Source organism: Gopherus flavomarginatus, chromosome 11 (assembly GCF_025201925.1).
Source record: "Gopherus flavomarginatus isolate rGopFla2 chromosome 11, rGopFla2.mat.asm, whole genome shotgun sequence".
Classification (NCBI taxonomy): domain Eukaryota; kingdom Metazoa; phylum Chordata; order Testudines; family Testudinidae; genus Gopherus; species Gopherus flavomarginatus.
Window position 1 is genome coordinate 18,959,049 of NC_066627.1, and position 20,224 is coordinate 18,979,272.

Consider the following 20,224-nt stretch of genomic DNA (forward strand, 5'->3'; position numbering starts at 1 on the left):
TGGCTGTGAGAACCTTGAACCTTCAATCCTGTGTGGTGCTGAGCAGTTGCTGAGTACCTGTTTTACTCATTGTTTTCAGAGGAAAAGATATCCAATAAAGTTGGCATCTTTAAGTGCTGAAAGATGTTATTGCTGCTGAAATGTCATTACTGTTCTTGGAGCTCTTATGTGAGCTACACTAGCAGACAGTGCAGCAAGCTAATTCAGCAGACTTCGATGTTACTCACAAAGAAAGACCACAGGCACGGTTCAGTGGCAAAAGCACTTGTTAAGGTTTATTGTGCTCATGACACAGCCTTAGCTTCCCATAGAAGCTACAGGTATGCTAACACACAAGTGCCCCATGGCAAGGAGCGGCTCAGTCAGCAGCGGGAATGGTCTGCTGTCCCCTTGGCTTCACAAAGGGTTAAAGAGAGGTACCCTAATATTTACAGACTGAGACAAACAACAAATGTACCACCTTACATGTTTCATGACCCTCAGCTTGTTACCTCTCCTTGTACCTTGCTCCAGGTGTCTTGGACAAAACATCCCTGTCCATTACTTTTGTCAAGCTCTCTTATTTGATGTTAGGTCAGGATATATCTGGATTAATCTTTTGAAGTGTGTTCACACACACATATACACACACACGGTATCTGTTTCTTCTTAGGAGTTCCTGTGTTCTAGCAGTGCTAGCAGTGCCCTTGCCAAGGTCATGTATTGAACAGTGAACTTGTAAGCATCTGCTTTCATACATGGCCTGAGTTTAGTTGACGGCATGGCTGGACTTTTCTGACTATGGTTCAAGCCTCTTGTCTTACATCAAGCACAGTGCTCCAGGCTCTCTCTCACTCTCGCTCTTTTACGTTCTGTGGGATTTGACAGTCTGTCCTCCCAAGGGAAGGGTGAGCTAGTGAAGGGCATTTCTGTGTATGTTATATGCTTTTTGGTTTCCACACGTGTCCTGAAATAGTTAAATGGTGCCCCAGAGAGCTCATCCCTTTGGTGGGATTCTGGGAAAGGCTGAGTTTAAGCTATGGGGGCTGGTGGGTGGGGTTGAAGGGTCTGCACTGAGTCCACGGGTTCCAGCTCTCAGGACAGAGTGTTAGATAAAGGTGTGCCAAAGGGCCCCCAAGATTGGAGCAGTGCCTGGGCTCCATTCAGGTTCTATAAGCTTGAAGTATCCAGGGACCCAACAGCTGATTTCTCTCACTGCCATGACTGAAAAAGGGTGCTCCCTTTGCACAGCCCAATCCTAGAATGTCTTTGCACCTCTATCTCATTCTATTGACTAAAACAGGCTTTGGAGCAGACATTCATTTCTCTCTGTACAGCCTGACTAGGATATGCAAGAGGATGGGGTCTAAGATAATTAGCTACAGGTTTCAGGCAATAAGAACAAGAATAATAAAATCACTGGTGGCAGGTTTTGGCTGTACATTTTGAAAATATTTGGTTTTCTATCGTTAAACAAAAAAAGCTATTTTTTCATGAAATATCACAAGTGTCTGCATAATGATGCTTTCATCCCACCTCCTTTTTTGTTTGATTGTTTGTTTTTGTTTGTTTGTTTTTTTACCAACTTCTGCTATTTCCTCAAAGCTAGTGAACCACCAATTGGTAAGGGGTCTGTGATGTTTGTGCTGAAGGTACAGTTGTCAATCCTCTCAGATGACCACATTGTCTGTATATAAGCTGCTGAGGTTAGTTACACTAGACTGTGTGGACAATATATGTAGGCTAAAGATGATGAGACTGATTCTTCTCTACCTTGTGCCTTGCATAATCATTGACACCTTTGAAAATCGGAAACCCAACCTCCTCACTTGATGTAAATTGTTTTCCTACAGCTAAGGATGAGGATCCTTGGGTGCTTAAAAAGCTATCATCACTGTGAGCACAGTCTCTGGTTCATTTTGCCCTCACTTCCCATCGGTGTAAATTGCTGTCAATAAATAAGGAACACAGATGGCCTGGTTCTCATCTCATTCACCCAAGCGTAAATGAGGAGTAACTCCTCTGGCAATGATGAGGCTGATTCCCTCTCACTTGCACAGGCATGAATCAGGAATCACTACATTGGAATCAGTGGGGTGATTCTCCTCTCACTTAGCCTGGGATAAATTAGGAGTAGCGCCATTGCAGTCAATGGGCCTGATCTTTTTCTCACTCATCTTGGCATAAGTCAGGAGTATGTCCACTGGATTCAATGGACACACTGAAAGTACAATTAGTCCCACTGTGGAGTATTTAGACTGAGATTCTCAAAGGAACCTAAGGGGGATTTTTAAAAGTCAATGGAAATTGGGCACCAGCTCCTGCAGTGTCTCTCAACCTTTCAGGAGTCTGGTTAGGTGGCGCAACCCAGGTTTTACTACACTTAAAAACTACTGGCTTACAAAATCAGACATAAAAATACAAAAATGTCACAGCACACGGTTACTGAAAAATGGCTTCCTTTCTCATTTCACCATATAGTTATAAAATAAATCAGTTAGAATATAAATATTGTACATACATTTACATGTATAGTATATAGAGCAGTATAAACGGGGACAGGTGAGCAAAGCCCACAGGTAAGTGGGGAACAAGACCTGGGAGATGGGTTGGAAACAGGAGGGAGCAGGGGCTATAATGGCAGAGAGGAAGGAGGGTCAGGGCAAAGCTGGGAGGCAAGATCAAACCAGTAACTTAGATGCCTATATACAAATGCAAGAAGTATGGGTAATAAGCAGGAAGAACTGGAAGTGCTAATAAATAAATACAACTATGACATTATTGGCATTACTGAAACTTGGTGGGATAATACACACGACTGGAATGTTGCTGTGGATGGGTATAGTTTGCTCAGGAAGGATAGACAGGGGAAAAAGGGAGGAGGTGTTGCCTTATATATTAAAAATGTACACACCTGGACTGAGGTGGAGATGGACATAGGAGACGGAAGTGTGGAGAGTCTCTGGTTAGGCTAAAAGGGGTAAAAAACACAGGTGATGTCGTGCTGGGAGTCTACTACAGGCCACCTAATCAGGTGGAAGAGGTGGATGAGGTTTTTTTCAAACAACTAACAAAATCATCCAAAGCCCAAGATTTGGTGGTGATGGAGGACTTCAACTATCCAGATATATGTTGGGAAAATAACACCGCGGGGCACAGACTATCCAATAAGTTCCTGGACTGCATTGCAGACAACTTATTATTTCAGAAAGTTGAAAAAGCTACTGGGGGGAAGCTGTTCTAGACTTGATTTTAACAAATAGGGAGGAACTTGTTGAGAATTTGAAAGTAGAAGGAAGCTTGGGTGAAAGTGATCATGAAATCATAGAATTTGCAATTCTAAGGAAGGGTAGAAGGGAGTACAGCAGAAAGAGACAATGGATTTCAGGAAGGCGGATTTTGGTAAGCTCAGAGAGCTGATAGGTAAGGTCCCATGGGAATTAAGACTGAGGGGAAAAACAACTGAGGAAAGTTGGCAGTTTTTCAAAGGGATGCTATTAAGGGCCCAAAAGCAAGTTATTCCGATGGTTAGGAAAGATAGAAAATGTGGCAAAAGACCACCTTGGCTTACCCTAGAGATCTTGCGTGACCTACAAAATAAAAAGGCGTCATATAAAAAATGGAAACTAGGTCAGATCACGAAGGATGAATATAGGCAAATAACACAGGAATGCAGAGGCAAGATTAGAAAAGCAAAGGCACAAAATGAACTCAAACTAGCTATGGGAATAAAGGGAAACAAGAAGACTTTTTATCAATACATTAGAAGCAAGAGGAAGACTAAGGACAGGGTAGGCCCACTGCTCAATGAGGAGGGGGAAACAGTAACGGGAGACTTGGAAATGGCAGAGAGGCTTAATGACTTCTTTGTTTCAGTCTTCACTGAGAAGTCTGAAGGAATGTCTAGTATAGTGAATGCTTACGGGAAGAGGGTAGGTTTAGAAGAGAAAATAAGAAAAGAGCAAGTAAAAAATCACTTAGAAAAGTTAGATGCCTGCAAGTCACCAGGGCCTGATGAAATGCATCCTAGAATACTCAAGGAGTTAATAGAAGAGGTATCTGAGCCTCTAGCTATTATCTTTGGGAAATCATGGGAGACGGGGGAGATTCCAGAAGACTGGAAGGGGGCAAATATAGTGCCCATCTATAAAAAGGGAAATAAAAACAACCCAGGAAACTACAGACCAGTTAGTTTAACTTCTGTGCCAGGGAAGATAATGGAGCAAGTAATTAAAGAAATCATCTGCAAACACTTGGAAGGTGGTAGGGTGATAGGGAATAGCCAGCATGGATTTGTAAAGAACAAATCATGTCAAACTAGTCTAATAGCATTCTTTGATAGGATAACGAGCCTTGTGGATAAGGGAGAAGTGGTGGATGTGATATACCTAGACTTTAGTAAGGCATTTGATACGGTCTCGCATGATATTCTTATAGATAAACTAGGAAAGTACAATTTAGATGGGGCTACTATAAGGTGGGTGCATAACTGGCTGGATAACCGTACTCAGAGAGTAGTCATTAATGGCTCCCAATCCTGCTGGAAAGGTATAACAAGTGGGGTTCCGCAGGGGTCTGTTTTGGGACCTGCTCTGTTCAATATCTTCATCAACGATTTAGATGTTGGCATAGAAAGTACGCTTATTAAGTTTGCGGACGATACCAAACTGGGAGGGATTGCAACTGCTTTGGAGGACAGGGTCAAAATTCAAAATGATCTGGACAAATTGGAGAAATGGTCTGAGGTAAACAGGATGAAGTTCAATAAAGATAAATGCAAAGTGCTCCACTTAGGAAGGAACAATCAGTTTCACACATACAGAATGGGAGGAGACTGTCTAGGAAGGAGTATGGCAGAAAGAGATCTAGGGGTCATAGTGGACCACAAGCTTAATATGAGTCAACAGTGTGATACTGTTGCAAAAAAAGCAAATGTGATTCTGGGATGCATTAACAGGTGTGTTGTAAACAAGACACGAGAAGTCATTCTTTCGCTTTACTCTGCGCTGGTTAGGCCTCAACTGGAGTATTGTGTCCAGTTCTGGGCACCGCATTTCAAGAAAGATGTGGAGAAACTGAAGAGGGTCCAGAGAAGAGCAACGAGAATGATTAAAGGTATCGAGAACATGACCTATGAAGGAAGGCTGAAGGAATTGGGTTTGTTCAGTTTGGAAAAGAGAAGACTGAGAGGGGACATGATAGCAGTTTTTCAGGTATCTAAAAGGGTGTCATCAGGAAGAGGGAGAAAACTTGTTCACCTTAGCCTCCAATGATAGAACAAGAAGCAATGGGCTTAAACTGCAGCAAGGGAGATTTAGGTTGGACATTAGGAAAAAGTTCCTAACTGTCAGGGTAGTTAAACACTGGAATAGATTGCCTATGGAAGTTGTGGAATCTCCATCTCTGGAGATATTTAAGAGTAGGTTAGATAAATGTCTATTAGGGATGGTCTAGACAGTATTTGGTCCTGCCATGAGGGCAGGGGACTGGACTCGATGACCTCTCGAGGTCCCTTCCAGTCCTAGAGTCTATGAGTCTATGAAATTTTAGTTTGTACTGACTTTACTAGTGCTTTTTATGTAGCCTGTTGTAAAATTAGGCAAATATCTAGATGAGTTGATGTACCTCCTGGAAGATCTCTGCATTTCCTCAGGGATATGCATACCCCTGGTTGAGAATCATTGCTTTAGAGGAGATCAATTTCACATCAGAAAAAAAAAATACAAGGAAAACAGAGCGCGAGTGAGAAAAAGATGAGCACAGGAGTCAATGTAATGGTTAAATTCCAAAGAGAACACGTGGGTAGTAATGTTCAGAAGTTGAACAAACAGTCCATGAATTCACTTTATGATCAGCTTATATCCCTAAGGAGAGTAAGTCTGCTCCTTTTGCCATGACTTCTCAGATGTCTTAACTTCTCAAAGCCTTTTGTTTTCTGGGCTGGTGCCTCCAGAGCACTATGGAGAAAAGCCTTTTTCAGTAACCTGTGCATTCTACTGTTGACTGACTGAGTAGGGCAATATATCACAGAAGGCCTCAATATGCACCCATTATGGAGGGGTTTATGGCCATTTAGCAGCCCTTAGGTTCTTTCTAGTAATACCCTGGGCCAAATGATTCCGGTGGGATAAATCCAACCCTCACTACATTGCTTGGAAATGGGAACTATTTAAATACTCAAGACTAACATGGCACCTCCCATTGGAGTTTATGAATTTTGAAATGCAGCACTGTGAATGAGCTCAGAACGAGGTGATGGACTTTATCGCTTTATATTTTATTGGTCTTCCCAATGGTAGAGAAATCTGACCAAGTTTTACCAGTTTAGTTCATGTTCCAAAACAGCAACTGAGATGTGTTTCCCACAGATAAGTATACCAGCCCTGTTTTGCAGATGGGGAGAGATGGAGACATTATGATATAGTGACTAAGATATGGTCTCTGGGCCACATGGTTTTATTGGGACATAAGTGGTGAATAGGCCTTTTTCTGAAATTCATCCCATGTGAAGGGTACCAGTTTACTGGTGTGGCATGTTATTGATGGAAACACGTTCTCACACATTAAGGGTTGTAGCAAAGTATTATCATTCTGCCACTACTGCCTCAAACAAAACCCATCCTAGAATTGTAGGATTGGAAGAGATCTTCTAGTCTAGTCCCCTGCACACAGGATGACACACTCCACAGAAGCGAGCCTCCTAGCCCAGGTCGACAGCACTGTCTACACGGCTATTTTTAGAGAAATAGCACTAGCTGTTGACCTGGGCTGTGACGTTTACTGTTATGGTGTGTGTTGATATACCCATATAGACACCTGAAAGTACCAGCAGGAGACACTAACCAACTGGGATCCAGCAGGCCCACAACTAAATGTTTGCCTTTGAGTTTATTTTTCTTTATTTAAAACCACAAAGAGATAAATTCTATGATTTTTTAACTGTTTAGAGATGGATGCTGAGCTTATGGCACGGCTCACCCTGCTCCAAGCAAGTGGCCAAAAATTGTGAACTAAGGCAGGGAAGTGGCTGCAGTACCAATCGTGGTCCCATAGGCTGCTTCAGTGCAGCCTCATCTGACACAAGTTCTTAATCCAATTTCCGCAGAGGTTGGTTGACATCAGTCGGAAATAGACCAGACCCTATACCGCAGTATTACAAAACGCAAAACAAAAGTTCAGGAAAGTAAGGTTGCAGGGGAAATACTTGAGATGAGTAAAAGATACAAAAGAATCCTTAGGGAGAGTTGCTTTAAGAAAAGTTATGAAGATCTGAATGAGAAAATTTACTATAAAATAACAGGGAAATAACTAACAACCTAGGTCTATACTGTCTATTTATATGTAACAACAATAACAGAAAGGCCATGCTGCGTGGGGAAAAACGGCAATTTCTGGTTACGGAGTGTGGGAAAGTTCATGCGGTGTGTCCCAACAGTAACAGACTATTTCCCTATAAGTTAACAGTATAAATAAAAATAATTAATCTCTTGGGTATCAGAAGGCTTTCCTAATATAGAACCCTTTTAATTAAGTCTCTAGCTCTTTGCCACTATATTTGCTAGATTGCATAACTAACACACTATATTTTCCATTCTTCATCAAACATACAGAGTCAGGTGGAGAGAGCCTCCGAATGCCAGAGACAGTTGTGAACACTGAAAATTATTTACAAGCATCAGGTATGTGGAAATGTATTCTTTACCTCTGTTCATTTTGGTGGAAAGTACAGTAAATGATGCCATGGGAGTGTAAAGTCAGGGCTTCTGTTTTACCTATCAGCATACAAGAGTCTTACATTGGTAGGAGCCAAAAATCTACGAGCAATATTTAATCTCATAACACCATACGATTCCAAAAGAGTAGAAGAGTGCTAATATTGTGGCAGTATTCAAAAAGGGCACAAGGGCTGCCCCAGGTAATTAGAGTTACCCTGACATCAATCCTGGGACAAAATAATAGAAAAGATGATACATGATTCACTTTAAAATGAATTAAAGGACAAGGATACTAATAATGCTAGTGAACATGTTTTTTATGAAAAAGAGGTCTTGTCAAACACCTCATTTTTCATAAAAATAAAAGTTTGGTTGATAAGGATAATTACATAGATGCAATATACTTAGACATCTGTAAGGCATTCTCTTTAGTATTGCATGTCATTCTGATTGAAAACTCACCGCTATACAATATCAATAAAGCATACATTAAATGGATTAAGAACAGGTGAACTGACAGATCTCAGAAAAATAGTTGTTAATGACAGTCAAACACTCTTGGGGTTTATGTTCCATCAAAAATATCAGCCAATACTAGCAAACAAATAAACACTTGGATGCCACCATTATGGACATAGTACTGATAGATAGATAGATAGATAGATAGATAGATAGATAGATAGATAGATAGATAGATAGATAGATAGATAGATAGATAGTGTGACAAAGTTCCTCCTCTACCTTGGTGGGTCCTGCGCTTATTGGCGGATTTGCTCAGCTCAGTGATCTTCCCCTCTGGTGGAACCCACAGTCTGGGTCAACTCCTCCTGTGCCTGATCAGGAGTTGCGAGGTTTGGGGGGAACCCATGCCCACCCTCTACTCCGAGTTCCAGCCCAGGGCCCTGTGGATTTCAGCTGTCTATAGTGCCTCCTGTAACAGCTACAACTCCCTGGGCTACTTCCCCATGGCCTCTTCCAAACACCTTCTTTATCCTCACCACAGGACCTTCCTCCTGGTATCTGATAATGCTTGATTGTCTGATAATTCCTCAATCCTCCAGTAGCACACCCTCTCAGTCTCAGCTCCTTGTGCCTCTTGCTCCCAGCTCCTCGCACACGCTCCTTCTCCTCTGGCTCCTCCCTGCCTGACTGGAGTGAGATCCTTTTTAAACCCAGGTGCCCTGATTAACCTGGAGCAACTGCCATTTGGTTACCACGGTACTAGGGATTTGTTTAGCCTGGGGCTAACATACCTGTTCCTCAGTACTTTACTGTAGCCATCTGGCCTTGCCCCATCACAATAGATAGATAGATAGTCAATTGCTTGGTTACACTTTGGTACGTTATGAAATAAATTCAAGAGAGCAAATAACCAAAGTCAGTCTTGTTTATCAATATGGTACAAGGAAAAGTTTTTGTATGATACCAGTCTCCAAAGAGCAGTCCCGTGCAGCAATGTCACATTCGCCTTATGCAGAAAGTGTTCTCCCAAGGCTATACATTTCAGTTATTACTTATATGATTTTACAAGTAACACATTTCTTTACACATTACTATAATCCAACTCATTAGTTCATTCCAGTTCCCTAACTTGTAGTTTTGTTTCTTTTTTAACTTTGTTTTGGATACTAGCATTCCAGGTACTGGTCAGTGAAGGTGCCTCCATAGCTTGTACTAAGAAAGAACAAATGTATCTTAATTTTGACAAGTTTCCTACCAGTTGTGTCAAATGCTTACTTCAGGAAAAGCAAAGTGTTATGGGATACTTAGCGTAAGTGAACAGGATTATGATGTACGCCAGATTAGGCTATATCACTGTTACAATATTTGTGCTTAATATTATTGATGTTTAATGCATATATATATATATATATATATACAATACATAGAGTCATAGACTCTAGGACTGGAAGGGACCTCGAGAGGTCATCGAGTCCAGTCCCCTGCCCTCATGGCAGGACCAAATACTGTCTAGACCATCCCTAATAGACATTTATCTAACCTACTCTTAAATATCTCCAGAGATGGAGATTCCACAACTTCCCTAGGCAATCTATTCCAGTGTTTAACTACCCTGACAGTTAGGAACTTTTTCCTAATGTCCAACCTAAATCTCCCTTGCTGCAGTTTAAGCCCATTGCTTCTTGTTCTATCATTGGAGGCTAAGGTGAACAAGTTTTCTCCTTCCTCCTGATGACACCCTTTTAGATACCTGAAAAACTGCTATCATGTCCCCTCTCAGCCTTCTCTTTTCCAAACTGAACAAACCCAATTCCTTCAGCCTTCCTTCATAGGTCATGTTCTCGATACCTTTAATCATTCTCGTTGCTCTTCTCTGGACCCTCTTCAGTTTCTCCACATCTTTCTTGAAATGCGGTGCCCAGAACTGGACACAATACTCCAGTTGAGGCCTAACCAGCGCAGAGTAAAGCGGAAGAATGACTTCTCGTGTCTTGTTTACAACACACCTGTTAATGCATCCCAGAATCACATTTGCTTTTTTGCAACAGTTTCACACTGTTGACTCATATTAAGCTTGTGGTCCACTATGACCCCTAGATCTCTTTCTGCCATACTCCTTCCTAGACAGTCTCCTCCCATTCTGTATGTGTGAAACTGATTGTTCCTTCCTAAGTGGAGCACTTTGCATTTATCTTTATTGAACTTCATCCTGTTTACCTCAGACCATTTCTCCAATTTGTCCAGATCATTTTGAATTTTGACCCTGTCCTCCAAAGCAGTTGCAATCCCTCCCAGTTTGGTATCGTCCGCAAACTTAATAAGCGTACTTTCTATGCCAACATCTAAATCGTTGATGAAGATATTGAACAGAGCAGGTCCCAAAACAGACCCCTGCGGAACCCCACTTGTTATACCTTTCCAGCAGGATTGGGAGCCATTAATGACTACTCTCTGAGTACGGTTATCCAGCCAGTTATGCACCCACCTTATAGTAGCCCCATCTAAATTGTACTTTCCTAGTTTATCTATAAGAATATCATGCGAGACCGTATCAAATGCCTTACTAAAGTCTAGGTATATCACATCCACCGCTTCTCCCTTATCCACAAGGCTCGTTATCCTTTCAAAGAATGCTGTCAGATTAGTTTGACACGATTTGTTCTTTACAAATCCATGCTGGCTAGTCCTTATCACCCTACCACCTTCCAAGTGTTTGCAGATGATTTCTTTAATTATCTGCTCCTTTATCTTCCCTGGCACAGAAGTTAAACTAACTGGTCTGTAGTTTCCTGGGTTGTTTTTATTTCCCTTTTTATAGATGGGCACTATATTTGCCCCCTTCCAGTCTTCTGGAATCTCCCCCGTCTCCCATGATTTCCCATATTTTTATATACAAGCAATACAAATACATACGATTATTATGATATATATGTATATGCTAGCCAGCATACATTAATAGATAGATAGATAGATAGATAGATAGATAGATCTACTTAATGCATTAGCTCTACCACATTCTTCTTTGTTTAATGAACTCACTATCTTACCTTCTTAGCTCTAACAGGTCAAGGCCTTTATAAATAAAGGATGATGGAAAATCAAACCACAGTGACTGCGTTTATCCTGCTCGGACTTTCAAATGACTCACACCTCCAGATTCCACTCTTCCTGGTGTTTTTAGTTATTTATCTAATCACTCTGGTGGGAAACATTTTGATCATGCTGGTAATAAAGGTTGATCCTCAGCTCCACACCCCCATGTATTTCTTCCTGAGCAACCTATCCTTTCTTGATGTCTGTTATTCTTCAGTCACAGTTCCGAAGATGCTGGAGAACTTCCTGGCAGAGAAGAAGACTATTTCACTCAGTGGCTGCATTGCCCAGATATTCTTCTTTATTTTCATGGTTGGGACAGAGATTTTTCTCCTCTCAGTGATGGCATATGATCGATATGCTGCCATATGCAATCCTTTAAGATACAGCACCACTATGAGCCACCAGGTCTGTGTGAAGATGTTGTTGAGTGCATGGATATCTGGTTTCCTGGATTCCTTGGTCAACACACTTTACCTTACAGACTTGAGTTTCTGCAGTCCTCGTGAAATTAACCATTTCAGCTGCGAACTTCCGCTTCTGCTACAGCTCTCCTGCACTGACACCTTTGCTAATGAGATGGTGATACTCTGCTTCAGCATGACATTAGGCTTTGCCTCTCTCCTGCTCATCCTGACTTCATACATTTGCATCCTCTCCACCATCCTCAGGATCAGATCCTCGGAGGGCAGGCGCAGAGCCTTCTCCACCTGTGCCTCACATATCACCATAGTTCTGTTGTTCTGCGGGACGGCATTCATCAGGTACATGAGACCTGCCTCTGGATATACTTTTGCTCTTGACAAACTAGTGTCCGTGCAGTACAGCATCTTAACACCCATGTTAAACCCCATCATCTACAGCCTGAAAAATAAGGATGTGAAGCTGGCTTTGAGAAAACTGTTGGGCAGATGATGTCAGATGTGTGAGGAAGGCAGAAATGTCTGTATTACTTTTTTATGTGCAATTCCATTTCCCTATTCAATGTGGTGGTGGTACTTGACTGAATGCATAAAGTTAGGTCAAAAGGGATTGCTAAGGGAAAACCAGAACAATAGCTTAGATAAGGGTACCTCCTTAAATAATTATCAGAGAGGTAGCCATGTTAGTCTGGATCTGTAAAAGCAGCAAAGAGTCCTGTGGCACCTTATAGACTAACAGACGTTTTGGAGCACGAGCTTTTGTGGGTGAATACCCACTTCGTCAGATGCATGTAGTGGAAATTTCCACTACATGCATCTGAAAAAGTGGGTATTCACCCACGAAAGCTCATGCTCCAAAACGTCTGTTAGTCTATAAGGTGCCACAGGACTCTTTGCTGCTTTTCCTTAAACAATAGCCAACTTGATAACCATGAATAGGAATTCCTCAGCTCCAACCAGCAACAGGGCTCAGCCAATGCCAAGAATCTGGAGATCACAAGACAGTGAGCTATTAAAGGTGGCCCCATCAGAAAGAGACGGGAGAGGTGATTGCATGCAATGAGGCTGACACAGACAAAGCTCAAGCGGCATAGTTTCTGGTTGGTCTTGCCATGCCTCCCATTGCCTTGGGCAGTGGCTTCCTTCTGTTTCCAGCTATCACTACATAAAGGCACATTTCATTGCTTCTTCCATTTAGCCTGAACAAAGGATTGCTAGTGCACCCATCAGCTTTAACAACATCTATGATTCATGGCCACTATTAACAATATAAATATCCAATCCTTTTCTGAACTGCACTCATTTCTTGGCAAATCATAGCATGGAATTGTAGTGAAGACAACATTCAGGGAGAGATTTTCCTATCCTGAGATTTCTTTGACTCAGATTCTTATTACTGACAAACCCCTTACACAGACTTAGACTGGAATTTGCAAAGCCACCTAGGGAATTAGGGACTTCAAAGGCATTTGGGTGTATAACTCACTTAGGCTCCTTTGAAAATTTCAATTCTATTTCCCTGATACCTTCTAGTTACTTTGAAAATCACAAATGCTACAATGAGGGATACTATATTTACTTAGTTCAGCCTTGAGTGCAGGGGACAGGCCTAGAAGACCTCTCGAGGTCCCTTCCAGTCCTACATTTCTATGATTCTATACTGAGCATTTATAACACTAATAAAATAGGTTAGTATTGCACTCATATTGCTCACTTAACTCGCTTAAGCTCCTTTGAAAATACTAGCAAAATGTTTATGAGGCATCTGATTCCTTTTGACTGAAGATATTTTCTTTCTCTCTATGTACTCCACCTCCTAATGGGCTAAATCCCAAAGTTATTTTTTTAGATATACTCAGGCAAATGTCTCCTTGGAGTCGATAGGAGTTTTGCCTGTATAAAGATTGAATAAAAATTTAGGGAAGCACATAGGATCTCAATTAGAGATGGAACTGAGCTAGGAAAATTGCATCCCCGATTTTGAAATCTAAAAAAAATTGGTGTGGGTTTCCAGTGTGGGTTTTCAGATCCAGAAGACTCATAGTTTCATAATTCAATGGCTGAAAATAGAAGTTAGGCAAATTCAGACTCGAAATTTGGTATAAATTTTTAACAATGAGGCTAATTAGCCATTGGAACAATTTGCAATGGATTCTCCATCACTGTCAATTTTTAAATCAGTATGGGATGTTTCTTTAGAAGATTTGCTTTCATTCAATCAACAGTTTTTGGAGAAGTTCTGTTATACAGGTGGACAGACTGGTTAATTCCAGTGATCCCTCCTCACCTAGGCATCTACAAAAATCTACAAAAATAAATACAGGGATTTTCAAAAGTGCCTAATGTGGCTAGTTGTCCAACTCCCATTGGATTTCAGTAGGGTTTAGCCAATTTACTTCTTTGCACTCCTTTGTGAATCTCAACCTCTATTTTTAAAGTTAAGTTGTGTAGGACCCAGTTAAAGTCAGATAGACATCTTCCAAGATAACACCTTTATTGTGGTTAGGAATTCACACATCGGCTACGTCTACATTGCAGACCACTTTCAGTGCCATGTAGGATATGTGTAGCTACATGCCACAGAGAAAAACAAGTCCACTTCCACACTGTGCTGTGTACACGTGCCAGTGAAAGGCTCAGCAGGAGTGAAAGACACTGGCAACAGGGAGGCAGTGGGACGCAACCTGGCTAAAAGAAGCCGTGCAGATGAAAGAGATATTGCTTGGGTGAGTAGAGGGCCATATAGTGCCTCCCCATTTACACCACTATTTATACCCATGCTGAGTGGCAAGCCATGTATCTACTCTACACACTGCTGACAGAAGTGTGCAGTATCAACGTACCTCCAGAGAGAAAGACATGCTAAGACTAGAGTGAGGGACTAATTGAAATATTTTGTTTATAATTTTCTTCACAGATGCTTTTAACTCCTTGTTTCTCAGGCTATACCTGGATTCAGTATTGGAGTCACCACTCAATAGAACACAGCAGCCAGAAGACCCTGAGATGATGGAAATGCAGACTCGGGTCTCATTAAATACCATATTCAATTTAGAATGAAATAGCATGAGAAAGCTGAATAAAATACTCCATTTTAATTTCAAATCATGTCAAAATTTTCCAATCAAAAATTTCATTAATCTAGACACATATCTACGAAACACTGAGATTTCAACAAAACATCATTTTCAGATAAGAAATAGCTCCACCTAAAATTTTTGCTTAAGCCTTATTGGTTACAAAGCATTTTAGTCCCTCTCCACTGGAATACTCTATGTTTTCTTTGAAAGTAATCAAAATTGGACAAAAGTAATGTACTCCCTCGTTAAACTAAAGTTACTATCAGGAGGTCAGAGTTAAATCACTATATAAGTAGGAAAGAGTTATTGCTATCTTTGAGATGTGCAGTGTTTAATTTAATTTCATTTATTTTTAAATGTAAAATAAAATAAAATGTGATGACTTAAGTTAAACTTACTAGGATGGAGTTTGTAGATGACTCCGGATTTATATGTTTCCTCCTCCAACTTCAAGGTTCTGCTGACCAATAAGGAAAATGGATTGTCCAACATTATCTATGGGTCTTACTTTCTGTTGCTTTTCTGTTGTTAGCAACAAGAACAAAGTTAAGGAAAGTGTGTGCCCCTTACTGAATTGGGAAGGAAACTAGTGACAGAGGATGTGCATGATCACAATACTCCCTTCTGGCCTTAGCACCTATGACTCATTACGGGAAGCAAGCCATTATGCCTCTCCAAAGGTATGTCTATACTACCCACCAGATCGACGGGCAGCAATTGATCCAGCAGGAGTCGATTTATCGTGTCTAGTGTAGACATGATAAATCAACCCCCGAACACTCTCCCGTCGACTCCTGTACTCCACCACTGTGAGAAGTGCAGGCAGAGTCGATGGGGAAGCAGCAGCAGTCGACCCACCGCAGTAAAGGCACTGTGGTGAGTAGGTCTAAGTACGTTATTCACGTAGCTGAAGTTGCATAACTTAGATAGATCCCACCCCTCCCCGCAGTGTAGACCAGGCCCAAGAGCCTTGTCAAACAGATCTGCACTCTGCAGCATGGCCAGATAAGGCTGTTTAAGATTAAGCGGGGGGAGCAAGTTCCAGCCCCCAGGAGCCATCACAGAGGAGATCCTCTCAGCTATACTGATGGGGAGCCAGCTTAGGAGCCCCTACTGCCTACAGCTGGATGAATTGTTTCAGATAAACCAAATGCAGATATGGGTCAACTGAAATATTTTCCTAATTAATGCTGAATTTGTTGAATTGTTTTGACTGAAAAGATTATATAAAACCCGCTCAAAAATCAAAATGATATTTTTGAAACAAAACATTTAGATTTTTCAATTTGAAATTACTTTGCCTTTCAAAGTTTACTTCAATTTTATTTAAAAATATGTTTAAAAGTACTCAGAAACCACAACATTGTTTCCCTATTCTAGTCTACATTGTTTTCTTGTACTTCACTCATCACTGTGGCATCTGAGCACTTTGTTTTAGTTTGAACAAAACAAGTTGTTCCCAAAATATTGTGGTTTTTTTCCCAGTGTTCCCAAAATATTGTGGTCTAGCTTATTATGTTTTAGTAAAAGGAAGCATTTTATCTTTATTTCTCTTGTAACCATATCTGACTTTAATGCCTTATGCTTGTACTTTCTTAAAATCTAACTCCTGGTAGTTAAATAAAGATGTTTAATTCTATAATTAAAACAAATCCAGTGTTGTGAATTGTTTGGGTGACTCCATTTAAGGTAGCTGGCTATTCTATATTAATCCTCTTAGAGGAGCCGCAGATCTAATATATCTGGATTGTCCAGGAGAGGGCTGCATAGTGCAGAACACACATTTCGGGGCGGGGGGGGGGGAATTCAAGACTGGGACTGTGTTGAGGTCACCCTGTAAAGAGGAACCAAGATGACTAGAAGCCAGAGTGTGGCTGGTGTTTGCTGGGGGTGTGACCTGCAGGCTGGCAGGCTGTTTGTGAGGAACCCATGTGGGAGCTACAGCAGTAAAGTATTGTGAGGTACCCAGATTGCAGGATATGGGTAACACAGCCCCTCCTTGGTCTGGCTTGCACCCTGGAATGTCAGACCCTGACACAACTTTACAAGTATCAGCAAAATAAGTTCTTGGGATATTAATATGTGAAGGACATAAATCCACACCATGTAGAGGTCAAGCATAGGAGTTTATTACACACAGCGCTGGTGGAGTGTCACCTTGCTTATTAGGCTCAGAGACACTGCCAGTCAATTGATTACAATAGAATATATAGATTTTCCAGGGGCGGGGGAAAGTGATGGCATAGTTAGTTCCACACCCTGGGATAGGTATTGCAGCAAGACAAGATAGCACATTAGCCAATGGTTAAAGGGTTACATAATGTCTCCTCTCATGGTCTCAAGTTATCAAATTACCATTTAATTAATATATATATGTGTTGAATTCTGATTTGGGGTCCATAGGAATGGAGCAACTCCTTTGATTGTCCAATAGGTACATTCCTAGGGGTTAAAGCAAAGAAACAGTGAGAGTATATGACAATACAGATTGTCTCCTTTATATCTTAAGGCAGGGCATTGGTCCCTGAGAAGGGAGGTGGAAGGATGTCATATTTTATACTGACGTGCCAATTTTCATAAACTCAAGGTTGGAACTGTGAGAAGAATGTTCTCTACAGAAGAGACTGACACAATAGGAATAAGGATTCTTTGTTCAATTTGCAACTCTGAATAAGACACAATTATTTAATTCTTAGCTCCAACACCTGGCAATTTGCTGAACAGGCCTATTTTTTAGCAAAACAAGATTATCTGTTTACCGCATCATTGGTCTGTGCATCCGAAGAAGTGAGCTGTAGCTCACAAAAGCTCATGCTGAAATAAATTTGTTAGTCTCTAAGGTGCCACAAGTACTCCTGTTCTTTTTGCGGATACAGACTAACACGGCTGCTACTCTGAAACCTGTTTACCGCAGCTTTCTCTTAGCTGATCACTATTTGCTAGGCCTCTGGTCTCTTGACCAAACTCTGGACTTTGGGTCTGGAAAAGAGCTGGCACAATCTGTATACCAGCTTGTTATATAAAATGCATGTGAATTTTAACCCTTCAATATGATTGGTAAGCAAGCTTCCTAGGTGTTATGTTTTTTAAGGGATGATTCATTATTTCACTTCACGCAGTTCTAGAAAGAGAATTTCAAAGGCATAAAATGGTACTAGGCTCCCAGGTCCCATAGAAATTCCGTGTGAATTGGGTATCTAACCCCCATATCAGCCTTTGAAAATTTTTTCCTATAGAAACAACATGCATTGTGCTCTGCAAAGTGAATTAGTTGATTAGTACTGAGTTCCTGTCAAAGAGACACATTCCCTTTCTACAGGAACAAATGACATTTTAACATTCCAGGCCCATGTATTCAGAGCTCACAGGCTTTGTTCAGCCTTGGAAAGATTAGCTTTTTATGGGTAAATGTAGGTAAACATTGATTTCGCTGCACACACACAAACCAACAAATATTTCCATTGATAATAAGCAACATTTACAGATAGGCAAAAGCTGCTGGAGAATTTACTGGAGTTACAGTGAAGGAATGTGCTGTGTTTCTTTTGACGTGTGATGTTGAAAATTTGTGTTGTAACAGTTCTAAAGCTTTAACTTTTTGAATCTCAGCATCTACTTTCATTAAATAATTAATGTCTGATACCTTCCGAAAAATTTCCTACCACTGTGAAAATTTAAATTGATAAAAATAATTAAAACCCATAATGTCACGCAATTGTAAAAATTTAAATCAACAGAAATCTAAAAAAAAAATGCTTTAAAATAATCAATGATATTATTTGTGGGAACTATTTTTTAAAAAGTGTCAAGCCTAGCTATGTTACTGAGTTAACTGCAATGTTATCTCACAGATAGTGAGATTGGCCAGTGTTGACACACAGACAATGTTAACTGCATATTTCTGAATTAAAAAAAAATGATTTAGATAAAAGACTCTCTTCTATTGATCACAGTACACTGTCTCCCGTAAATAAAATGGAATAACATGGTGTGCATGGGACTATTTCTGGGTTTCCTCCAGGATTTCTCCTGTACTTACCTACCCCAGCCCTCATAGCTTTTAAGATCTTTCAGCATCCAACCACCAGGTAATTTGTTGAGTATCAATTCTTTGCAGAGCTAAAGGGCAGTGGGAACCCCCATGCCCACTGCCAAGCCAGTTGTGTCCTCAGAATCTTTCTCTGCAGAATCATAGTGCTTAATGGGAATGGCAGTCAACCCTAGGCAGAGGGACAATGCTCAGAAAGGTGCATAGGAGTTTCATCTAATGTGGATATCCTGTTCACTCTGTTTTCCTCCAAGGGTTCTACTCTTATCTCAAGGGTTTGCATCCCTCACCTAGAAAGACTCTTTGCCCAGTCGTATGAGGCACCTAGATTTATATCAACAGTTACAGCAGACAATTAGCACTTGACTGGATTAGGTCCCTCCAAATATTTAAATAGCAATCTGTGCATTTTCAATAGAGCTGGGGGCATTTTTGCAGAAAAAATAAAGTCCTGAATTTCAAATGTTGAAACTTCCTGCATAACAGAATTTTTGAAAACGTTCAGTTCAAAAACACCAAAACCTTTCATTTTGAAGAGCTAAAACCATTCTGTTTCAATCATGTTATCATTATTATTTTCTCAGTTATGGTAATTGAGGATGTCTAAGAACAAGTAGTCATGAACCATTGTGATAGATTGTGTGCACAGGGTGACCAGACAGCAAATGTGAAAAATTGGGACCAGGGTGGGGGCGTTAATAGAGCCTATATGAGAAAAAGACCCCAAAATCAGGACTGTCCCTATAAAATCGGGACATCTGGTCACTGTAGCAGTGCATAATATAATAAAAATATGATATACAAATCAAAGTTAAATGAAAGCAAGCGAGAAAGTCAGAATAAATCATTTTGAAATTTGACCATCAAAACATTAGTTGAAATCTACATCTGCCTGTGAAAGAGTTTCAGTTTCAACAAAATTGTTGTTTCTGCTGGAAAATTCACTTTGACATTTTTGACCAGTTCTGCTTCTAACTTTTGGGCAGTCTCTTTGGATCTAGCTCAGTGCTATATGGCGCTTGTAACTGTACAGGGCTGGTCAAAAACATTGGTGAATAACTGGATTTTCATCAAAATAGACTTTAATGGGAATTCATGCGTTACTTTATTATTTTTTTTCCATTGAGAAAACTGAAAATCAAAGATTTCTTGTGCAGCAACTAATGTTTGCAGTTATTTCTGTCCAAAGGTTTTCAGCAATTTTCAGCTGAATTTTTCTGGCATATTTCACATAAAATATTAAGCAGCCCCCCAACCTGCCACAAAAAAAAGTCCAGAAAACTACCAAAAAATTGAATATTTTTTAGCCAAAAACTGCTAAAATATCCAGTTTTCAGCCCAAAATTACAAATTTTGGAGGTCTTGGTTTTCTGGGGAAAAAACTTTTTTTTTTCCACAGAAGCCATCATCATATTCAATCTGCCA

General features: G+C 40.6%; 1 protein-coding gene across 1 annotated transcript; it reads left to right on the top strand.

Moving 5' to 3' along the window:
- Positions 1-8,235: 8,235 nt before the first annotated feature.
- LOC127031270 (olfactory receptor 5V1-like) lies at positions 8,236-12,164 on the top strand. The gene is made up of 2 exons (XM_050918023.1): positions 8,236-8,257; positions 11,266-12,164. The coding sequence occupies exons 1-2, from the start codon at positions 8,236-8,238 to the stop codon at positions 12,162-12,164; spliced, it is 921 nt and encodes a 306-aa protein (XP_050773980.1).
- The last annotated feature ends 8,060 nt before the right edge of the window (positions 12,165-20,224 follow it).